This window comes from Emericellopsis cladophorae, assembly GCF_022114955.1.
Source record: "Emericellopsis cladophorae strain MUM 19.33 chromosome Unknown NODE_34_length_249702_cov_121_792324, whole genome shotgun sequence".
NCBI lineage: Eukaryota > Fungi > Ascomycota > Sordariomycetes > Hypocreales > Bionectriaceae > Emericellopsis > Emericellopsis cladophorae.
In genome coordinates this window covers 1-18862 of record NW_026250959.1, presented here as the reverse complement: position 1 = coordinate 18862, position 18862 = coordinate 1, and the positions used below count along the sequence as shown (strand labels likewise).

General features: G+C 54.4%; 8 protein-coding genes across 8 annotated transcripts; 4 read left to right on the top strand and 4 right to left on the bottom strand.

Moving 5' to 3' along the window:
* Positions 1–883: 883 nt before the first annotated feature.
* On the bottom strand, positions 884–2320 carry J7T54_005383 (Polyamine transporter-like protein; the record flags this gene model as incomplete). Its single annotated transcript, XM_051507598.1, has 2 exons — positions 884–1903; positions 1961–2320. 2 exons carry the CDS (start codon positions 2318–2320, stop codon positions 884–886), a joined length of 1380 nt encoding a protein of 459 aa, XP_051361137.1.
* Positions 2321–3413: 1093 nt separating this feature from the next.
* On the bottom strand, positions 3414–3986 carry J7T54_005382 (Prefoldin subunit-like protein; the record flags this gene model as incomplete). Its single annotated transcript, XM_051507597.1, has 4 exons — positions 3414–3606; positions 3665–3732; positions 3783–3911; positions 3960–3986. The coding sequence occupies 4 exons, from the start codon at positions 3984–3986 to the stop codon at positions 3414–3416; spliced, it is 417 nt and encodes a 138-aa protein (XP_051361136.1).
* Positions 3987–4218: 232 nt separating this feature from the next.
* Positions 4219–4608, top strand: J7T54_005381 (Histone-fold domain-containing protein-like protein; the record flags this gene model as incomplete). The annotated part of the gene is made up of 3 exons (XM_051507596.1): positions 4219–4397; positions 4448–4529; positions 4582–4608. The coding sequence occupies 3 exons, from the start codon at positions 4219–4221 to the stop codon at positions 4606–4608; spliced, it is 288 nt and encodes a 95-aa protein (XP_051361135.1).
* Positions 4609–5478: 870 nt separating this feature from the next.
* Positions 5479–6909, top strand: J7T54_005380 (uncharacterized protein; the record flags this gene model as incomplete). The annotated part of the gene is made up of 4 exons (XM_051507595.1): positions 5479–5639; positions 5690–5717; positions 5767–6271; positions 6323–6909. 4 exons carry the CDS (start codon positions 5479–5481, stop codon positions 6907–6909), a joined length of 1281 nt encoding a protein of 426 aa, XP_051361134.1.
* Positions 6910–7809: 900 nt separating this feature from the next.
* On the top strand, positions 7810–10773 carry J7T54_005379 (Hypoxia up-regulated protein-like protein; the record flags this gene model as incomplete). The annotated part of the gene is made up of 1 exon (XM_051507592.1): positions 7810–10773. One exon carries the CDS (start codon positions 7810–7812, stop codon positions 10771–10773), a length of 2964 nt encoding a protein of 987 aa, XP_051361133.1.
* Positions 10774–11649: 876 nt separating this feature from the next.
* Positions 11650–12416, bottom strand: J7T54_005378 (uncharacterized protein; the record flags this gene model as incomplete). Its single annotated transcript, XM_051507591.1, has 4 exons — positions 11650–11666; positions 11726–12018; positions 12102–12191; positions 12337–12416. The coding sequence occupies 4 exons, from the start codon at positions 12414–12416 to the stop codon at positions 11650–11652; spliced, it is 480 nt and encodes a 159-aa protein (XP_051361132.1).
* A 1485-nt stretch (positions 12417–13901) lies between these two features.
* J7T54_005377 (uncharacterized protein) lies at positions 13902–15168 on the bottom strand (the record flags this gene model as incomplete). The annotated part of the gene is made up of 2 exons (XM_051507590.1): positions 13902–14465; positions 14524–15168. The coding sequence occupies 2 exons, from the start codon at positions 15166–15168 to the stop codon at positions 13902–13904; spliced, it is 1209 nt and encodes a 402-aa protein (XP_051361131.1).
* A 2749-nt stretch (positions 15169–17917) lies between these two features.
* J7T54_005376 (anaphase-promoting complex subunit 10) lies at positions 17918–18809 on the top strand (the record flags this gene model as incomplete). The annotated part of the gene is made up of 2 exons (XM_051507589.1): positions 17918–18246; positions 18296–18809. Coding segments are annotated over 2 exons (843 nt in total), but the record flags the coding sequence as incomplete, so codon positions are not given.
* Between the last annotated feature and the right edge of the window lie 53 nt (positions 18810–18862).

Below are 18862 nucleotides of genomic sequence, written 5' to 3'. Positions count from 1 at the left end.
ATGAGGTTGGGCTCCCTTAGACGGCTGCCATTTCATACACAGGGTGATGAGCTATTACACAGGGATTGGCGACAGTCAGCAGTGCGTCTAGAGACATATCCAGAGTAATGGGTCAGGCATCCTTCCCATTCCCGCGCTCAAACATTTCAGTGTTCGACATCAAGGGCAGTCCGGGGATTATGTCGCGCCGTCTACAGTCAAAGATGCACGTAGAGCCTGTCCGACATGCATTTCTCGGACAGCGGAAGAAAATTTCGATGATATTCGGTCATTTCACTCCAGGGGCGAGTAGGTCACTTGATCAAGTCGGGCTTCGGCAAGCTGTTGCCTACTGTCACAGGCTATAAGGAGGGGGGGGCTCTCACGGCTGAAGCGCATATTGCTACACAAGATAGTGTGGCCTCACATTCTTCCTTGTGAAACCTACTAAGTGGGCTGAGAAAGACTCAAAGAAGCATGCTACAAATACGTCGTGATAGCTCACGCTTGCGGCATGACACTCAGTATCCCGAGCTCGAGATACTAACTCCTAGGGTCGACTATTTACCGGAGCGTGGGAGAGTCGAAGAATTCTTCTGAGCCGCTATTGGTACACTTGACCTTGGAGATGGCATCAAATGTTGGAAGGTAGTCAACTATACCACGGTTGCCCTGTCCAATGCGCCAACAATGCACTGGTGAAAGAAAGGAAGGAGAAAAGAAGAAGGAAAGAAGAAGAAAAAAGGACAAGGAAGAGCAAGTCCGAGAAGTTGTGAGCAGACAAAACAGCACATTCTCCCAAGGCACCATGGCGAGGTAGTCTGTACCTAGGTTTCTTTTTTTTTTTTTTTTCCCGCGACAGATCGTAATCAGCGTATGGATAGGCACTTACACAATGTTATATTCAGACTGCCTGTTCCTTTTCGCGCTCACCAGAATGCTCGGCCCTAAGCCTCTCTTCTTCCGCTTTTCGAGCCAATTCTTCTCTTCTTTCACGCAAAGCAATACAAAACTTGGACCTGGCCCTGATGCTGGGTCCTTTCCAGATGAACACAAATGGGATTGCGCACATTACCGCAGTCAGGCCGCCGAGAAGAGAGCACGCCCCAGAAATGCCAAGATTGTTAAACATGTGGCTCGTTGCCAGCGGTAACACCACCGCGAGCAACGACCGACACATGCCTGCCACGGCGTTCGCTGACGCTGCGAAGGTATCGTAGGCATCGGTCAGATAATTCAGCATCGCCATGAAAATGAGTTGGAAGCCAAAGCCAAAAGGTATGCCTGCCAGCATAGGCGCAACGAACGAGGTTCCCTCCTGCGCAGACCATCCCAACCAGAACAGTGCGATGACGAAGGATGGCCCACCAACGCAGGCCAGCGGGAGGCGACGCAACTCTTCACGCTTGGTCCACGTCTTTCCCCTTGAAACAGCGAGAGCGAGGAAGTGATCCCAATACCAGAATACGGGCAGAGACAATATTGCCCCTACGCCAATCGGAAGGTAGCACAGTCCCGTTACTCCGGGTGATAGACCATACAGTTGTTGAAAGATGATGGGGAACGCCTGGAAAGACATGTAGAATATGCTGTAACACAATGCCAGGTACGCGCAGGTGGTGCTCACAATCGGTTCCGAGATTAGCATCCTGATTGGCCGTGTCAGCACCACGGTGAGAAGCTGATTCAAGTCGGTCGACTCGAGATCTCGTGGTGCGACCACCCTCGCAGGCGGGTCAGCGGCACGCATGCGAGCTGCACGTCTAGCGAGGAGTATGGGTCCAAAGGTCTCGGGCAGGAGAATGATCATGACAAAAGTGACACCACAGACAATCAGGGCGATCCAGAAAGTCCAGCGCCAGCCGATACTGGAGGAACAGAAGCCAGAGACAATGGGTGCAAAGAGCGGACCGAACACGGTCGTCTGGGAGTAATTAAGTAATTAAGGCTTGACGACGAAATTTTGGCAAGGGGAACTCACGACCATGAAGATGGCGAAGGCTCGGCCCCTTGTCCGGGGTTCACCGTAGATATCAGCAAGAATCCCAGCCACGACGGCGATGGGACAGCTCCCTGTAATGCCGCAAAAGAAGCGGAAAATCAAGAATGAGGGCCAGTTGGACGCCAAGGCACAGGCCATGGTGAAGAGTGAAAACACGGAGAAAGCGCCAATGCTCAAGTTTCTCCGCCCGAACTGTTCACTCAGGGGCCCCCAGATGATCGGGCCAAAGACGTAGCCGATGAGATACACGGAGATGGGTAAAACACTCTCTTCTGAAGACGTCACACCCCACTCGTCTGTGATCTCCGGAATGGCCATGCTGGGTAGAGCTGAGCCCATTGTCGAATTGATAACAGTCATGCCACTTATGAAGACGACGGTGCTTTTCTTAGCCTGCAACGACGTTAGGTACAACATACAGTGGCAATAGCCAGCACTGACACTTGACCAGTTCTGGGGATTGTCAGGGTCGTTATAAGCCCACCCAATAACTGTCTCATTTGTTCGGCTTCGTGTCCTGGAGCGAATGCTGTGGAGGGCTCCCAGTCCCTTGTCGCTGTTTTCGTCGTCACATATCGACATTGCATGGATAGTGTCCAGGCGATCGATTTGATCCTCGGCTGCAACGCTCCTTTGCCGACCGCCTGTACCACGTTAATACGTATGCAATACCGTGGGGCAATAAATGTATGCCTACGATTCTCGTGGGCCGTCGTGTCCGTCATGGTGTCGCTCGTCTCACTACTCGCCATGACGACAAGGGGACTTGTGGTTTAGCACAACGAATGGTGGTATTGGCTGGGTTCGCTACACTGATCCAACTGTGAGGACATGGCAATTCGATCCACAGCGAGAATAGAGACTCTGGCGACGCCAATCACCGAAAATGAAGGTACAGGACAGTTCAAGACTTCAGGTGACGATTGCTAAATGATGGCGAGGACGTTACCCCAGCTGATGGGCCACGGGCCGCCCAGGATCGTGGGGTCAAGGCTCGGTTCGCTCATTTAAGTAGGCCCTCGTCTATGGTTGAGCAACAGCTCCGTTTCTCGGCTTGATGGAACGGTACGTGCGTAACGAGGGCGGCGGCCGGGTTTAAGCAGTAATCGTACGGCCGGCCGGCCTCCAACTTTCTCAATGGCCGCAATCCCAATTGGCTGTGAGAGGACCTCTCCTGAGTCGGGGGGATTCGTATATCCGGGGTGGAACGAATCAGGTATCAAATGTGACCTGGTGACTAAGCAATCAGTGGAATACTGAGGCTGCGATAGATGATCAACCGTCGTAGCCTTGCGGCGCGCATTGTCTTGACGGCTCTCTAGCTCAATGCAACGGATCTTATCTCGCAGTGCGCCGGCATATTTGTACATACACTGATAAGCTTACGCAGTCGTGACATGAAAGAGACATGATCATGTTTGACATTATTGCATTATGTCTCCAGGTTGATCTGTTTGCCAAATCTTGCGTACAGATCGACCTTGAGTTGCTTCATCTCGTCCTGTATTGAGCTCAGCTTCTCCTCGAGCTCCCCTGTTTCTTCTTCGCTGCGCGTTGACGCTGCTTCCAGCATCTCCTGAGCCTGCTCGAGGGGTAGGTGGAAGAAGGAGTCGCCGATTCGATACCTGGTGTATGGGTGAGCGCTATGTTTCTTGATTTGCCTGGATAGTGGAGGGCTCTCACTGGATCTTATCGTCTTCGTCTGCGAGTTCAAGTTCGGTAGAGATATCTTCGAGCTCTTCCTTTTCTTTCTGCAGCATACGGTCAGTGTCTGTCGTTGACAAAAATGCCGCGCACCTACACTTCTGGCCTCCAGCTCCTCTTTAATCGCCAATTCGCGTTGATGCAGACGACTGAAACGGTTGATCTTGTCCTGATCCTCTCTGCGCACCTCGACTTCGTCACTGCCCTCCTCCTCTGCTTTCGAAAGCTATCAAGAAAATTAGAACCAGACTATGCGCTTCAATCGTATACATACCATACGGCGGCCAAGTATTCCCGACATGTTGTGAGCTTGCCAACTTGTCTTAGAGGATACGAAGACGTGCAATAATGTTCATCCAGAATGTTTGAGCTGCGACGGCTTCATGGTGGGGGAACAGTGTCTAGGACAGTGCGGGGAAAATACACGCGGTGCAGGACAGTTCAGACGCGACCCACTCTGATGTTGACAGTCAACGCGCATGTCATCGCCTAATCATCACCAGACAAGGCACGGCGAATAATTTCTTAGGACTATGGCCGTCGTCGGCAAGAAAGCTTATCCAAAGGCGACTTTGAAGAAGATTGTCAAGGCGCATGCCAATTTGAACCTGAAAAGGAACGCCGACGTCACGGTAGGCCGCTCGCTGTTCCTGCTTGCACACGTGCTTACAGAATGTCAGATTTACCTGAACTATGTTCTGTTCATGGAAACGTAAGATCATAACGCATGGCGTCCCATTTTCGTCAACTAAGAGCGTTTAGACTGGTGAAAGAGGCGGCCATTGACTCGAAGCTGTATGGTGACAAGAAACTCGCTTCGCGCAGCGTGAAGAAGGTGACGAGGGTAAGCCGCAAAGTACCAAATCTTCGAGCGTATGTCTGATCGAACTCTACAGGATACTCTAGCAAAGTTCAAGGGCTGAAGAGGTCTTTTTCCTCCACATATACTAGGTCCAGTACACGCCTGTGATGGCGATGATGTCCATTGAGCCACGGCAGCCTCGACTAGAGCTTCAGGCCTGCGGTCTAGGCATCAAAGGACCATACGGACTTCGACATGGTTACCCACTGGTTGCTGCCACGAAGTGACGGCGGGTGTGCGCTTGCGCGGGCGTTTACTTGCTAGCGTGGGAACCCAGAGGAGTGCTTGTGGAAACACAAACAAAGCTCCCTGCATGCGCCTGCTACAGTAGTGATTTCAGCAATGTTGCAAAGATTGGATGCACTATCAAAAGAACCTGCCCGTGGTACCTCAAGCTCCCGAGCTCTCGTGCCGGATGATGTTGAGTTAGGTAGATGTGGCGACGTCGACGACAGGGGTTGGTAGACGAAAATGGAGGAGTCATTCGTGCATACCGGGACGTTGTTATCAATAGTCCAGATTTCAACATTGGTTTTGTCCGTGATTCTAGAAAATGCTTCCCCTCAATGTTCTAAGCTAGCGCGTGCCACGGTTGTTGGAGTCTTATTGGAGTACTAGGTGTCAACTGCAGGGCTGAGCCAAGCCAGGAAAGCCCCAAAAAAACGAAGCTTGCCTGACGTGCATTGATCGACCCTCACCTTTTGTGCTTCCCTGCCTGACCACGGTGTAACGTCAAAGTCTAATAATTCCCCTCGCGCCCAAGCACGATTCCTTTCAATTCCTTTGCCCTCTCAATCACAGGATCCGTTGAGCAACCGTGCCCCCCAACGACCCGTTCTTGACCTTGCTTGTGACGACCAAACGAACCCCCATCGACTCACCTCGGATCGTCCTCCTCCTTCCCACCAATACTCCCCGTCGAGCTGTCAATATGTCTTCTCCAGCTGCTCAATCTGTTTCCAAGTCGGCCAAAAAGAAGGCTGCCAAGGCTATCGAGCGTGTCAACTCTCCTGCCCCCAGCGCTGCCTCAGGTGCAACTGAGAAGAACAGCGACGACGGTCCCGCCAGTCAATACATCAGGGAGCTCCAGAAGTACGCGACAAACAAAATCTGTCCCGCAAGTTGACTAACTCTCGTCACAGGAACATTCGCAATCTGAACAAGAAGATTGTAGGTTCTGGCACATCAGCTCTACGATATACGACTGACAAATTTGTAGACAAACGCCTCGAAGACTGATAGCATTCTCAACGAGCACCCCAAGAAGACCCTCGATCAACTCGTCAGCGAGAAGATCATCAACGCTGACCAGAAGGCTCAAATCGAGAAGAAGCCAGAGCTCCGGGCCCAGCTTCAGCAACAGGAGGAGCAGCTGAACCAGTACATCAAGATCGACGAATACTATCGCTCACAAGCCAGTGCGGACAAGGCTGAATGGGAAAAGGCTCTCGAAAAGGCCAAGAGCGATGCAGCCGCTGAGGTAGAGGCGAGCTTCCGAGCCTCTCAGCGCAAGGATCTGCTGCTGCTGTCCCAGTTCCTGCGGTTGGCTGCCTACCGCCGTGAGGAGGGTGGTGACGCAGAGTCGGACGAGTCCCAAGCCATCGAAGGCATTCTGCTCGCCATTTACACAGGAGATGACAGCGCAGTCGAGACTATGCTGAAGCTCACCCAAGGATCGTCCGACGCTCCGCTTAGTGTGCCTGGGGAGCAGCTGCAGACTCCATGTGCGTTCTTATTCTCTGTGCTCGGGCCGTGCTGGACTAACCGCATAGCAGATTCGCAGATTAAGACCCTCGCCCAGACCTATAAGAGTCCCTACGAAATCGATGCGGCGGCCGAGACATCTGTCGAGACTGAGGCTGCCACTGACCCCACAGTTGCGCACGCGACCACGACCGAGATTGAAGCCGGCGACGCCACACAGCTCAACGGCCAGTCTGTGGAGACAATCACGAGCGGTATTGACAATGTCAATGTCACCGACCAAGCTGCCAACGCGGTCGGCCAAAGTCACTGGGACAGCACCAAGGACGTAGCTACCTCGCAGGACGAGTGGGTGCAGGTACCCCGGGACCCATCCGAGACCGACACGGGCCTGAACGCGACGCCTGCCGTTGCTGCCAACACCCAGTCGTGGGCAGACGACCAACCTGAGCAAACGCCTGCTCCCAAGATTGCTGACCCGAACGAAGGCTTCCAATCTGTGCAGCGTAACCGTGGCCGCACTGATAGTGGCCCCAGCCGCGGAGGTCGTGGACGCGGTGATTTCCGTGGTCGTGGCCGTGGTGATGCGCGCGGTCGCGGCCGTGGTGGCCGAGGTGGCCCTTCGCGTGGTGGACCTCGCCGAACTGAAGAGTCGTAGAACTCCATCTCTCAGGGAGGCTTGGTTCCCATGAAGGCTTACTCCTAACATGTAACCTTAGCATCGTCCTGCTCGAAGCGGCAAGGACGATTGTACATCAGTTGTTGAAGGCGTTTTACTGAGTCACCGTGGCATAGCAAGGGGGTTCATGACTGGTTTCCAGGAACGGAAGATACACGATGGGTTTGTGTGGACACGGGTTTTGGAGGGCGGTCGTTCAGGTGATTGTTAGATATGTCCCATTGCTGGACACGTACAAAATGATGCATTACGACCTCTCAGCTTAAACCTACCACTGTTTCTAGCTATCACAATGTGTCAAAGAACGCTGCAGATCCCCACCACGCGATATGCCAAGGAGTCCAGGACGACATATCAACGTCTGCCTTGGATAACTTGAAGTCGGATCCCATGTCGCCAACAGGGTAATCCGGCAGTTGAGAACATTAGATGGCTAGCTGTGGCTGAAGCTACCCCTGCACGTGCACTAGCCACACCTAACCAGCCTTGCATTCAGGAACGGATAGAGCTGCCACAATTACTTGTGCATTTGTGTAAGAAACGCAATGGAATCAAATCCCTTGTGAATTCTGTCAACCAACCCACCCTGGGTTTTATTTTATGTACAAGTTGTCCTCTTCTGTGACCGCATTGCTCCATAAGTAGGCTCGACCACACTACTTCCTAGTTGAGGCCACCTTTTGCTGACCTCAACTTTGAAACGATCGCCTAGAAGCCATTCACTTGCGCTTCAACGCTCTTCAGAGCCATTATACTCGATACCTGTCATAAGCAGTGCATTGTACCTGTCTTCTGCGAAACACTCCCACAGCGCTGCAGTACCAGCGCACCCCACCATCTGACATGGTGACCTTCCGCTCGAGGGCTTCGCCCCTGTTAATGCTCCTCGGAGCCGTTTCCTTCTTTTCTTCCCAAGTTCTCGCTATATCGGCCGTTTTGGGCGTCGACTTGGGCACCGAATACATCAAAGCAGCACTTGTCAAGCCTGGCATTCCCCTCGACATTGTCCTGACCAAGGACTCCCGACGCAAAGAGACATCAGCTGTGGCCTTCAAGCCGTCAAGAGGCGGCGCGCAAGAAGGCCAGTTTCCCGAACGTCTGTATGGATCCGACGCTATGGCCCTGTCTGCACGCTTCCCCGGCGAGGTTTACCCCAACCTGAAGACCCTCCTCGGACTCACGATCGACGACCCCGTGGTACAAGAGTACGCTGCCCGATATCCTGCTCTCCAACTCCAGACGCACGATGTCCGTGGCACGGCTGCTTTCAAGAGCAATGCGGTGACGGCTGACCAGGAAGCATGGCTGGTTGAGGAGCTTCTGGCCATGCAACTCCAGAGCGTGCAAAAGAACGCCGAGTTGGCTGCCGGTGATGGGACGACAGTGCGCTCCATTGTGCTGACTGTTCCTCCCTTCTTCACCACCGACGAGAAGCGCGCCATACAGTCTGCGGCCGAGCTTGCAGGTCTCAAGGTCCTCAGTCTGATCAGTGACGGTTTGGCCGTTGGTCTCAACTACGCCACGAGTCGTGTCTTTCCCAACATCGACGAGGGTGCCAAGCCCGAATACCACATGGTGTTTGACATGGGTGCGGGATCTACCAAGGCGTCTGTCATGAAGTTCCAGAGCCGCAATGTCAAGGATATTGGCAAGTTCAACAAGACAATTCAAGAGGTTCAATTGATGGGCAGCGGCTGGGATAGGACTTTGGGCGGAGACAACCTCAACACGCTCATCGTCAACGACATGGTCACCCAGTTCGTCGATTCCAAGGGCGCGAAGAAGGTCTCTGCCACCGAAGCCGGCATCAGGGGCCACGGTCGCGCGATGGCCAAGCTCAACAAGGAGGCCGAGCGTGTTCGTCACGTTCTCAGTGCCAACCAGAAGACTGGCGCCAGCTTCGAGGGTCTTTACGAAGACGTCGACTTCAAGTATCAGCTCTCGCGTGCCGATTTCGAGGTTTTGTCTGAGGCACACGCCCAGCGCGTCGCGGTGACCATCCACGGTGCTCTCAAGAAGGCTGGTCTTGATATCGGCGACCTTGACTCTGTCATCCTGCACGGTGGTGCTTCCCGCACACCCTTCGTCCAGAAAGCTCTCGAGAAGGTTGTAGGCTCGCCAGACAGGCTCCGCTCCAACGTCAACTCGGACGAAGCCGCTGTCTTTGGCGCCGGCTTCCGCGCCGCCGAGCTCAGTCCCAGTTTCCGAGTCAAGGAGATCCGTGTGTCCGAGGGCTCAGCCTATCCTATAGGGATGTCCTGGACATCTGATGGTAAAGGGCAGAGTGAGCGCATCTGGTCGGCCGTTTCCCCTATCGGTGGCCCTGCTAAGGAGTACACCTTCAGCGAAGACAAGGATTTCACCGCTGCGTTCTGGCAGCAGGTCGGCGATGATCACAAGAATGTGAAGACCTTCGCGACCAAGAATCTGACGGCCACCATGGCCTCTTTCAAGGAAGCTCACCCTAACTGTGCCGATAAAGGGCCTCAGTTCCGCATCACCGCCAAGCTCAACAGTGAGAACGGCGAGATAGAGGTGACTCGTGCTGCTGTGGAGTGTGAGGTGGAAGTCAAGGAGGGGTTTGTGGACGGTGTCAAGAACCTTTTTGGCTTTGGAAAGAAAGATCAAGAGCCTTTGGAGGAGGAGGAGGACGCCAAACCAGAGCCGGCCGATGACAAGGACGCAAAGGCCGACGCTTCGTCTGCTGCAGCTGAGTCTGCCTCGGCCGAGACTGCGGATGCTGAAAGCACTGGCTCCTCGGAAGAGATGAAGCCCGAGGTTCAGAAGCTTGAGGTCGTGTCTATTCCCGTGGACATCACCGTGTCCAATCTTGGCATTCCGGAGCTTACCAAGGACCAGTTGGCCGAGGCCAAGGACCGTCTTAAGGCCTTCACGGTGTCCGACAGGGCCCGCTTGGCGCGCGAGGAAGCTCTGAACAAGCTCGAGGGCTTTACCTACAGGGTGCGCGATCTTCTCGAAGACGAAGCGTTTGTTGCCGCCTCTACTGAAGCCGAGCGTACCAATCTGGGTACCAAGAGCAGCACTATCAGCGAGTGGCTCTACGACGATGGTGCCGAAGCAACAAAGGACGAGCTCAAGGCGAAGCTAAAGGAGCTTCAGGATATGGCTTCGCCGATTCAAAAGCGCAGCGAAGAGAGCGCCAAGCGCCCCGAGCTACTGGCCCAGCTCAAAGATACCCTTAACAAGACCTTTGAATTTCTCGACACGACACGCAAGTCCATCTCTGACTACGACAAGTGGCATGCCGACCACTCGACCGCGTCTGTAGATGCGGCCTCAAGCGCCAAGGACCCGGCTGAGACGCCTGCTGATGATTTCGTTGGCCTCGAAGACGACGCCAAGGCACCCGCAATGGAAGATGTGCTGGAGGAGCGAGGCCCTGTGCCACCTCTGTTCAAGCTGGAGGATCTCGTTGATCTGGAGAAGCTGTCCAGGACCACCGACGAGTGGCTTAAGGAGCTTGAGCCCAAACAAGATTCGCTTCCCTCCACGGCTGATCCAGTCCTGTTGATCAATGATCTGGAGGCCAAGTTGCAGAAGATCGAGGCCGTGGGCAAGGAGCTCAGTCTCAAGAGCGTCAAGAACTTTGCGGGCAAGTCGAAGGCGGAGAAGGAGAAGAAGAAGCCAAAGAGGACCAACAACAAGAAGGGTCAGGAGAAGCAGAACATCAAGGTGGGAGATCAGTCCTTTACGGCCGAGGAGCTGGAGGAGATGATCAACAACATGAGCGAAGGCGATTGGGAAAGAGTAAGCGAGGACTTCAAACGAGAGGAGGCTGCAAAGCATAAGCCCGAGGAGGCTGGTGGTCATGACGAGCTATGATTTTAGTAACGACGCATATATGTATCCCGCGCAAAGTAGATGGTTATCCGACAAAGATTTTATATGCCTTCACGTCTTCGGTGATGAATCTTGGAGTGTGACAAGTACTTACTTGATTTACCTAATTAGTCCCCAGATCGACAAGAACAATGATGCCCGCATTACTGGCAAAGTAAGATCTCTTATTACAGCACCAAAGGTGTTACATATCACGAAATCTGTGCTAATGAGACTTGGTCCCGAGCTATGGAAGCAGAGGGGGTGTCCCCCCTTTTCAGTGTCATTCTGAATGCAATTGCCTCCTCGATAAAAGCATGGTATATTCAAAGCTCCACTCACCGCATCTTGCGGCATCGTCCCGCACCAGCATATCTTCGTCCAGCTGTCGCTCCTCCTCTGCCTGCTCATAAGCCCTGTGTCCTCCTAGCAACTGCCATCTACCGCGGACTAGCATGTAATTACAAAGTTGTATCGGCTCCGAATGCGCGTACAACGCTCAAACAGACACCATCCCATCAGGGTGAGGTGTAGCAATCGAAGATGAATGGTATAATGGCTTGCCGTGGAGAATAAGATGATGAAAAAGGAGACCGTTCAACGCCGTAGAGGATATGTGTATAAGCGAATGACACCGGGACTTCCTGCCTCCATCCCATGCAATGTAAGTTTCTGGCAATAAGAAGAAATAATAATCAAGGGCTCATTCGCGTAAAGGACGTCGAGGCATCAGGGCCGCCTCGAACAAGAGAGGGAGGAGCACAAAGAAGTGGTGGGTTGTGGTGGTGGCTCCTCACGATGCGCGCTCGCTCGAAAGAGTAGCCGCTCCAGGTTGGGGGTTTCGAGTGTCGTTGTGCGCAGTCAGGGGGGTGGGGGGGCTTATTCGCGGTCGCCATCTTGACAAACGTCAGCAGGGCGGCTCATCTCACTCATCGAGCTGTGGGAAGCGACTCACCCTCGCTAGCTCCTGGTGTAGGAGGCATGTCGCCCGAGCTTGGTGCCTGCTGCGTCGCCTTGGCCGTGCCGGGTCGTGACCGCGCCTTTTCTTCTGCTGCTGCCGATGACTCGGTCCTTGGGTTGAATGGGGGAATGCCGTGGTTGTTGTCGGAGGGCGTGCCCTCGGAAGGGTGGAAGCTGGTGCCCGAGATGGACATGCGAGCCTGGGAGTGCTTGAGACGCGCCTCCATCTCCTTCAGGCGGGCTTCGAGCGATGCGAGTTCTGTGGTGGTCTGCTGGACAGTGTGCTTCCTAAGCGCGTCGCATCGTCAGCTCCTGTTCTCCTGCGGCTGCCATTGTTGTCGTGAGTGAGACCGAGAAGGAGAGAGACGAACCTCTTGTGGACTTGAGAGTCGAGATCGGATACCGAGTTTTCGATACGGAAAATGTCCATGAGCTCGGCAGAGAAGGAGCGCGCCATGGTCCTAGCATTGGCATCACCGTTAGCTGGTGTGTTCTCATAGTCATGGTCCTTGTTCTGGCCACCATTATATGTGGTGATACTCGAGCATGTCGGGGCGAGGGACTGGACTCGAGGTGAGAGGAACAAGGGACCGGGCGGGCACGTACGACTGTGGCCGACGACCGTTGGGCTTCCAGTCGCGGTCGAGCTCCTCGTCGGTCTTGTGCTGGTCTGTGTGAGGGTCCATGTTGCGTATTGGTTTTTGTTCAACGTGTAAAGCTTTCGAAGAGCAGCAATTGTTCAACAGTCAGATATAATTGGTAGTGAAATCAATTTGGGGAAGGGTAGAGAGAGAGTAGAACAAGATGTTCGAGGAGACGATGGGCTGGAGATTGACAGCATGCCCTTTAGCGGAGCTGTCTGTCTGTGGCCTGGGGGGAGTTTACTGATGGAGGGCTGGGCACGCATTGGGCCATTTCAGCAGTGGCCAGGGGGGGAGGGGCAGCCTGCAGGGCAGGGGGTCAGGGGGATATGGACTGCAGATAGTCTCAATATGGTCAGGGGGAACGACATGGAGCACGAGCGCCAGCAAACAGATGGATGTCTTGATTCTTCCACCTAATATTATCATGTCGCCGGGCGCGCATGATTCTCACGCGCTTCTATGTCCTTTCGTCACTCACGCTCCATGCCTGTCCAGCTGCTCCTGCACGAGACGTGGCGCTGAGAGGTTGGTCATTCCGGAATGCCCGTGTCTCGGTCACGCGTGTCCGCGGTTCAGCCCTCGATTTGAGTACCGATTGCCGTGTAAACACTCATCAATGTGCTATGACAGACGGTGGTTTCTTTGTTCGTTTCAATGGCTCGTCGACAGCACACGCGACAGTCGCCTCAAGGCCCGCCAACCTCAAGATGATAATTAGCTGCCGCCAAGGAGAGCCTGTCAGTGAAATATGTCCAGTCGCGCCCGGTAATTAGCAGTTAACACGGAGCCTGACCGTCAATCAGGGACCAACCGGCCGGCGTCATTAGTCCACAGTAGCGTCACGCCGTCGCCAGGGGCCGGTCGGGTGGGCATTAATTCCAATCCACTCATGCGGGTATACGAACGACTGGAGTCTGACGTTTGGTAACGAATTTGATTTAATCGGTCCAGCATGATCATCGTATTCAGCAATGTTCCAGCCAGCCAGCCGGACAAAGTCGTCACGCGGCAAGGACGCTCTAATCTGCGCGTGCGCCGGCGATCATTTGGCCTCAGAGAGATGACCAAATTGCCGTGGGACTCTATGGCAGTCGTCCCCATGCAAATCTCATTTGCCCACGCACCACCGGGCTCGGCATTGCCTATCATCATTCTGCCAAGATGCAGTCAGCAGCACATCTCATTCGTACGGCCGACCCTATCCATGCCCGTACGCCTAATACCGTAGCAAGGGCGAGGCTGGCCGCTGGCCAGAAGACGTCTACTGCGACCCATGGTGAGTAATTGACAATGATGTCAGATCCATCTCCATCATTTCCTTCAAGTGCTGAGGAGCGTCTCAATTTTCCCCCGTGAAGTGCCGTCTTTGCAAAGAGGAGAGCTCACCGTGTTCGGCTGATCAGTGCAAAGGACTTGGGACCTGTTTGTGGTCTCTGAGACCCCGTCAACTGAAAGCGTATTCGTTCGCCCTCGACCAGGCTCTTCCGATGCTTCAGACACCATTTTCTTACTTCGAACGGGCGAGTCTCAGTTGGAGGTCTTCACGTTCGGCCATTGGATCTCGCCGCAGTCTTCGTGCTCCTTTGTCCAGGTCATGATCCTAGCCTTGTGCCAGCCGCTGACCATCTTTTCACCGTCGCCGTCGTCGGGGATGTTGGGGTTGCCATGCATGATCTTGCGGCCCATGTAGCACACATTGCGATGAAATCGCCATTGCATACACTGATCGGATTCCAGGCACGCAGCGCGGCAGTTCGTGGCGCTGGTGTGTGCCCCTTGCTCGACCTCGCTCAGGTTGTCGAACCGATACTTGTCATCCGTCGAGTCGACCCCATCGGCATCGCGATCGGCGTAGCGTATATCGTCACTGAGATTGTCCCACTCCGCCCTCGTGTCGCCGAGGTGGGGCTTGATAAACTGGTGGTACAGGTCCTTGATGCGCACGGGTTGTGTGTAGTTGCGGCTGCGCTCCCACTCGTAGAAATCAGAGACCTCTTCGCTCCCAATGTGGTGCATCGTCACCAGTGGCTGGCACCACTGTGCGTCTTCGTATGACAGAGTGTTCGGCTTCTCTCCATTGACGGTTGGCCACTGCCACAGGTTAGCGACCGGGACTCATTGGCTGACAAAGATCGGCGGATGTACATACCACGTTCTGGACCGATACGTCCGTCTCCTCTTTCAAGGCCATTGAGAAGAGGGCGTCGCCGCAGCAGAGCCCAGTCGCGTTTTGATCAAATCTATTGGCCACATTCTCCTTCCCATCGAACATGGCGGCCATCATGCCCTGGGACACGAGATAGCCGCTACCGCCATGGGCAAAAGAAAACCCGCCAAGCATAGCCACGCTGCCCATGTATATCTTCTCCTTGGCGTCGACCCTCGAGAGCCATTCGACGAGCGTGGACCAGACGACATACGTATCCGCATCAACGTACAGATACCAGTCGAACCCAGGGCTGCGCGCGTAGGCCTTCTCGGCCATGTGGACGTTCTTGTACTTGTCCAACGCCCAGCCCTGCTTGGCTACATCGATGCCTTTGTTGCAGGTCTCTTGATCGATCGGGCACGTTACTTGATTGTGGTACAGCTCAAAATCCCGGTGCTCTTTCACCTCGGGAAGGACCGTGTCCAGCGTGTCGATGATCTCTTGGCCAGCGATGGACTGCGCCATGTCGCTGAATATGAGAAAGTTGGACTCGGGGACGCATCGAAGATTGGTGAGCATCTGCGTCGGGATCTTAGAGTAGGCTTCTGAGGCTCCCGTCTTCATGACGAGTAAGATGTTCGACATATCCGGAAAGCCGTGACAGCTTGAATCCTCTTCGACAGGGACTCCTTGTGCCAATTCCGGCTCGCTTGGCGCCGTTGTCTGCTCGGGACTGGCTACGGGTTTGTTTGCGGTTGCGGTTTCGACTGCTGGTGCGCTCGTCACTTCACCTTCCTCGGGCTCCCCTTCGCCATGTTTACCTTTACCCCGTAGGTAGTCGAGTGTGTTCATCGCGCCGGCCCAGGTGCATCGACCACCACCCTCAGGGCAAATATCCCCGAGTTGGAAGGCTGCGTAGAGTATCAAGCTCCCGAGAACCAGGGCGACTGATAGTAGAATGATCGCAGGCCGCCGCCCGCACATTTTGGGAGCGAAGCGCGACGGATATTGCGCCCATGAGGCCATGACCGGATTCTGATTGTTCATCATGGCATAGTAATGTGAGAGAAATTGAGGAACCGCAATCCAGGGACAAGTAGAGGGGAGAATGGGCGTAGAGAGATGGACGTTGGGGCCGGTCGAACTATTAGAACCTTGACGTGTCCAGGATGCACGGCAGATGAATAAGCGGCGTCTGGACTCGGATAGCGCCTCCAGCAAACTGATAGCACAGCGCAGAAATAGAGTTGGCTCGATAGGTACGGTATGCAGATCAAGGAAGGGCTTGATAGGAACGACCTGGAACACGAGAAAACCGATAGCTAGCGACCGCGGGCCAGGCTCGGCGCAGGGCTGACCCGATGTTCAGGGTGAGTTTCCGTAGCGCAGAGACATCTGGAATGATAACGACGGACGCCCTGTCCAGGCTGTCCGCTCGCAGCACACAATGCAGTCCAGTCCATCCCTTCCAGTCTGTCTGTCAGTCAGCAAGTCTGCAGTTTGCGAGACCCGGGCCCTCTGTAAAGTGGCGGGAGGGATGCGCTTCACGGGGATGTGGGAGGAAATTAGGGTACCCGTTTGGCGAGATAAACCAATAGGAAACCTGCATTGCTCGCCTTCGGTGTCCCAGTTTCCAGGCGCCAGCGATGGCAATAATAGCAGTGTTTCCACGTGATGCGGGACGCGATGCGATTGGTAATTGGACTGCTCGTATCCGTACCTAGGTATCCGTCTTGTCCTGATGTTTACGAAACACGATTCATTAACTAAACACCCCTAATTATCCTATCCCTTTTCAGCTGCAGACTCCGGCCGATCTTGATTTGCCGTTTCTACTTACGGTAGCATGGGATCGTTGTCTTGAATCACTCATCTCCGCCTGCTCCTTCTTCAAAGCTGCTGGTTATCGGTGTGGCAACAGGGTAGGCTGTATCGTGAACTATTCATTCTCTCCATTCGCTGTCGTCTTTGGTGCTTGTACTACTACTGACGTACACCATCATTTTTTGTTCAATCAACAGCTGCTAGCTAGGGGAATTTAGAACATGATGCAATCAATCATAGGTTGTTGTTCCAGATTCGTGATTGAAAGGCCTTGCTCAGCGCCATACATACATGTACAGTTGAACCAGGTTTACAGCGGGGCGACGCTGGATGCTAGTGTCAACGGATTGTCCAAGCACCAATGGCGAGCATTATACCAATGCGAGTCACGGCAAGAACAGAAATAGCCTGTCCTTCTACGCGGAATATTGCTATAATCATACTTCATCATCAACCTGCAATTCTCAGGCACTTCGGCGTGCGAAGGCGCGGGCTTCAGCAGCTGGATGGATCACGTGATGCATCAAAACAACATCCCCCACCACCAGTGCAGCGCGTATAAGAGGTGAGTCTCATCGCGACTGCGGGCAATCACACACTACGATGGACAATGTGCACAGGAATTCTCGCAATGTAGCAGCCCCCAGAAGCAGCACGGGCGCAAGTCCCAGTGCCGACGCCCGGCGAACTCCAAGCTTGCAGCTCCCAGCGCCCACAGGCGCCGCTGGCCAAGGTCAAGGCAGGCGAGTGACGCCTACAGCTGCCATGCCACACCAGCGTAGGCATGACACGCCGGAGCAGTGGTCTGGCAGGCGCAATCGAAACCATCAGACCCAGCGTCACCCTTCGCAACAAGTCAGCGGCAACCCGAACCCGGCGGCACCACGGCCCAATCCCTTCCGACTACATCGAAGTAAGTCTTCACTTCTCGTTGCAGTCGAGCCTTCCCATCTCTGAACGCCGTACATTCGATGCCTAGAGCCCAAAGTACCGTAAAGACGGCGCACAAGGTCAAGAGGCACCTGCTCGTCCTATGTTCCTGCCATGATCGCCAGGTCTGTCTCCATCGCTTAAAAGTTCGTCATGCCTTGATCTAGTGGTCAGAAGCGCATTGCAGCTCGATCAGGGTTGAAAAGGGAGCAAGTCCCGGGCTTGCTGCACAGTGACAGTTCTGCAAAGAGAGGATTTTCATCTCGTGTGCTGCCTTAGCTTGATAGGGTCATACCACTGGAGCCTGTTCAAAATGTACTGGTGCGCCTGTATTTGACATCAGTCAATGATCAACCTTCGCTGAGGCATGCCATGCGGCAAGAGCCCGAACCCAGAGCAGTGGACGTCGATGCAGGAGCGACTGGATCTGGCGCAGACCAGGACGAACGAGTTCATCCCCCTGCCCTTGTACAAATGTCGAGTGGCCGAAACTGCACTCTTTTTGAAGATCCTAAGCTGGCAAAGGAACGCATCTACTCATCAAACGCTGCTAACGACACCAGATCTGCCCAACAGTCGATTAAGCATGCCAGAGATATCGGATGACTCTGGAAGCGAACCAGATCAAAGTATTGTGGACATGAGGCGCGCGAACACGGCTCAGCGACAGGAGGCCCCTGCACCGACACCTACTGCCACGATGGTGGATGATGACGCACAGACCCAGGTCGAGGCAGATGATACGAGCGTTGAGGATGAGTACGAGGAGGAAGATGAAGACGAGGCGGACGAGGACATTCCAGGAGACGAGGAGGGCGAAGATGACGCCGCCGTACCAGAGCTGCATGCCGAGCCGCCGACACTAGGTCTCAAGGAGATCTCCAACCTGGGTAGACTCACCGTTAGCAGTCATAAACTAGGAAACGGCGTCGAGTCTCTGCGGAGCGACGATCTCGGCTTGTTCTGGCAGTGAGTCAACACACTCAAGGCGCCCGGCACGCCGTATTAACACTCCTAGGTCAGATGGCCCTCAGCCGCACCGGCTGACGATCTACTTTGTCAAACGGGTCGACATTCGAGAGATCCGGTTCTACGTCAACTACAACGAGGATGAGTCGTACACCCCGACCAACATTGTTTTCAAATCCGGCACCAGCGAGAACAACCTCATCGAATTCGCCCACCTCAACCTAGAAAGCCCCGTTGGCTGGCAACAGGTCCCTCTCGCTGGTGCAGGCGGTGGTGCCGATGGGAACACTCTCGTCTCGTATGTTCTACAGATGCAGATTTTGGAGAATCACCAGAACGGCAAGGACACGCACCTGCGGGCTCTCAAGATCTACGCCTTCGATCCCGAATCGGCGCAGGTGCCGAGCAGAGAGAACAACCCGGTTGACGAGATGGTGGAAATGATGGTGGCCAGCCCACGCCAACCGGCCGGTGTGCAGCCCGCGGAGGAAAACGTGAGACTAAGTCTTTTGGCGCAACAGCTGGCCGAAGCAAACACGGAGCCGGGCGATGGGGGCTTTGAGGTACCTGACTACATGCGTATACCTGAGTTGCGATGAGAGTAAAGGGCTTCAGG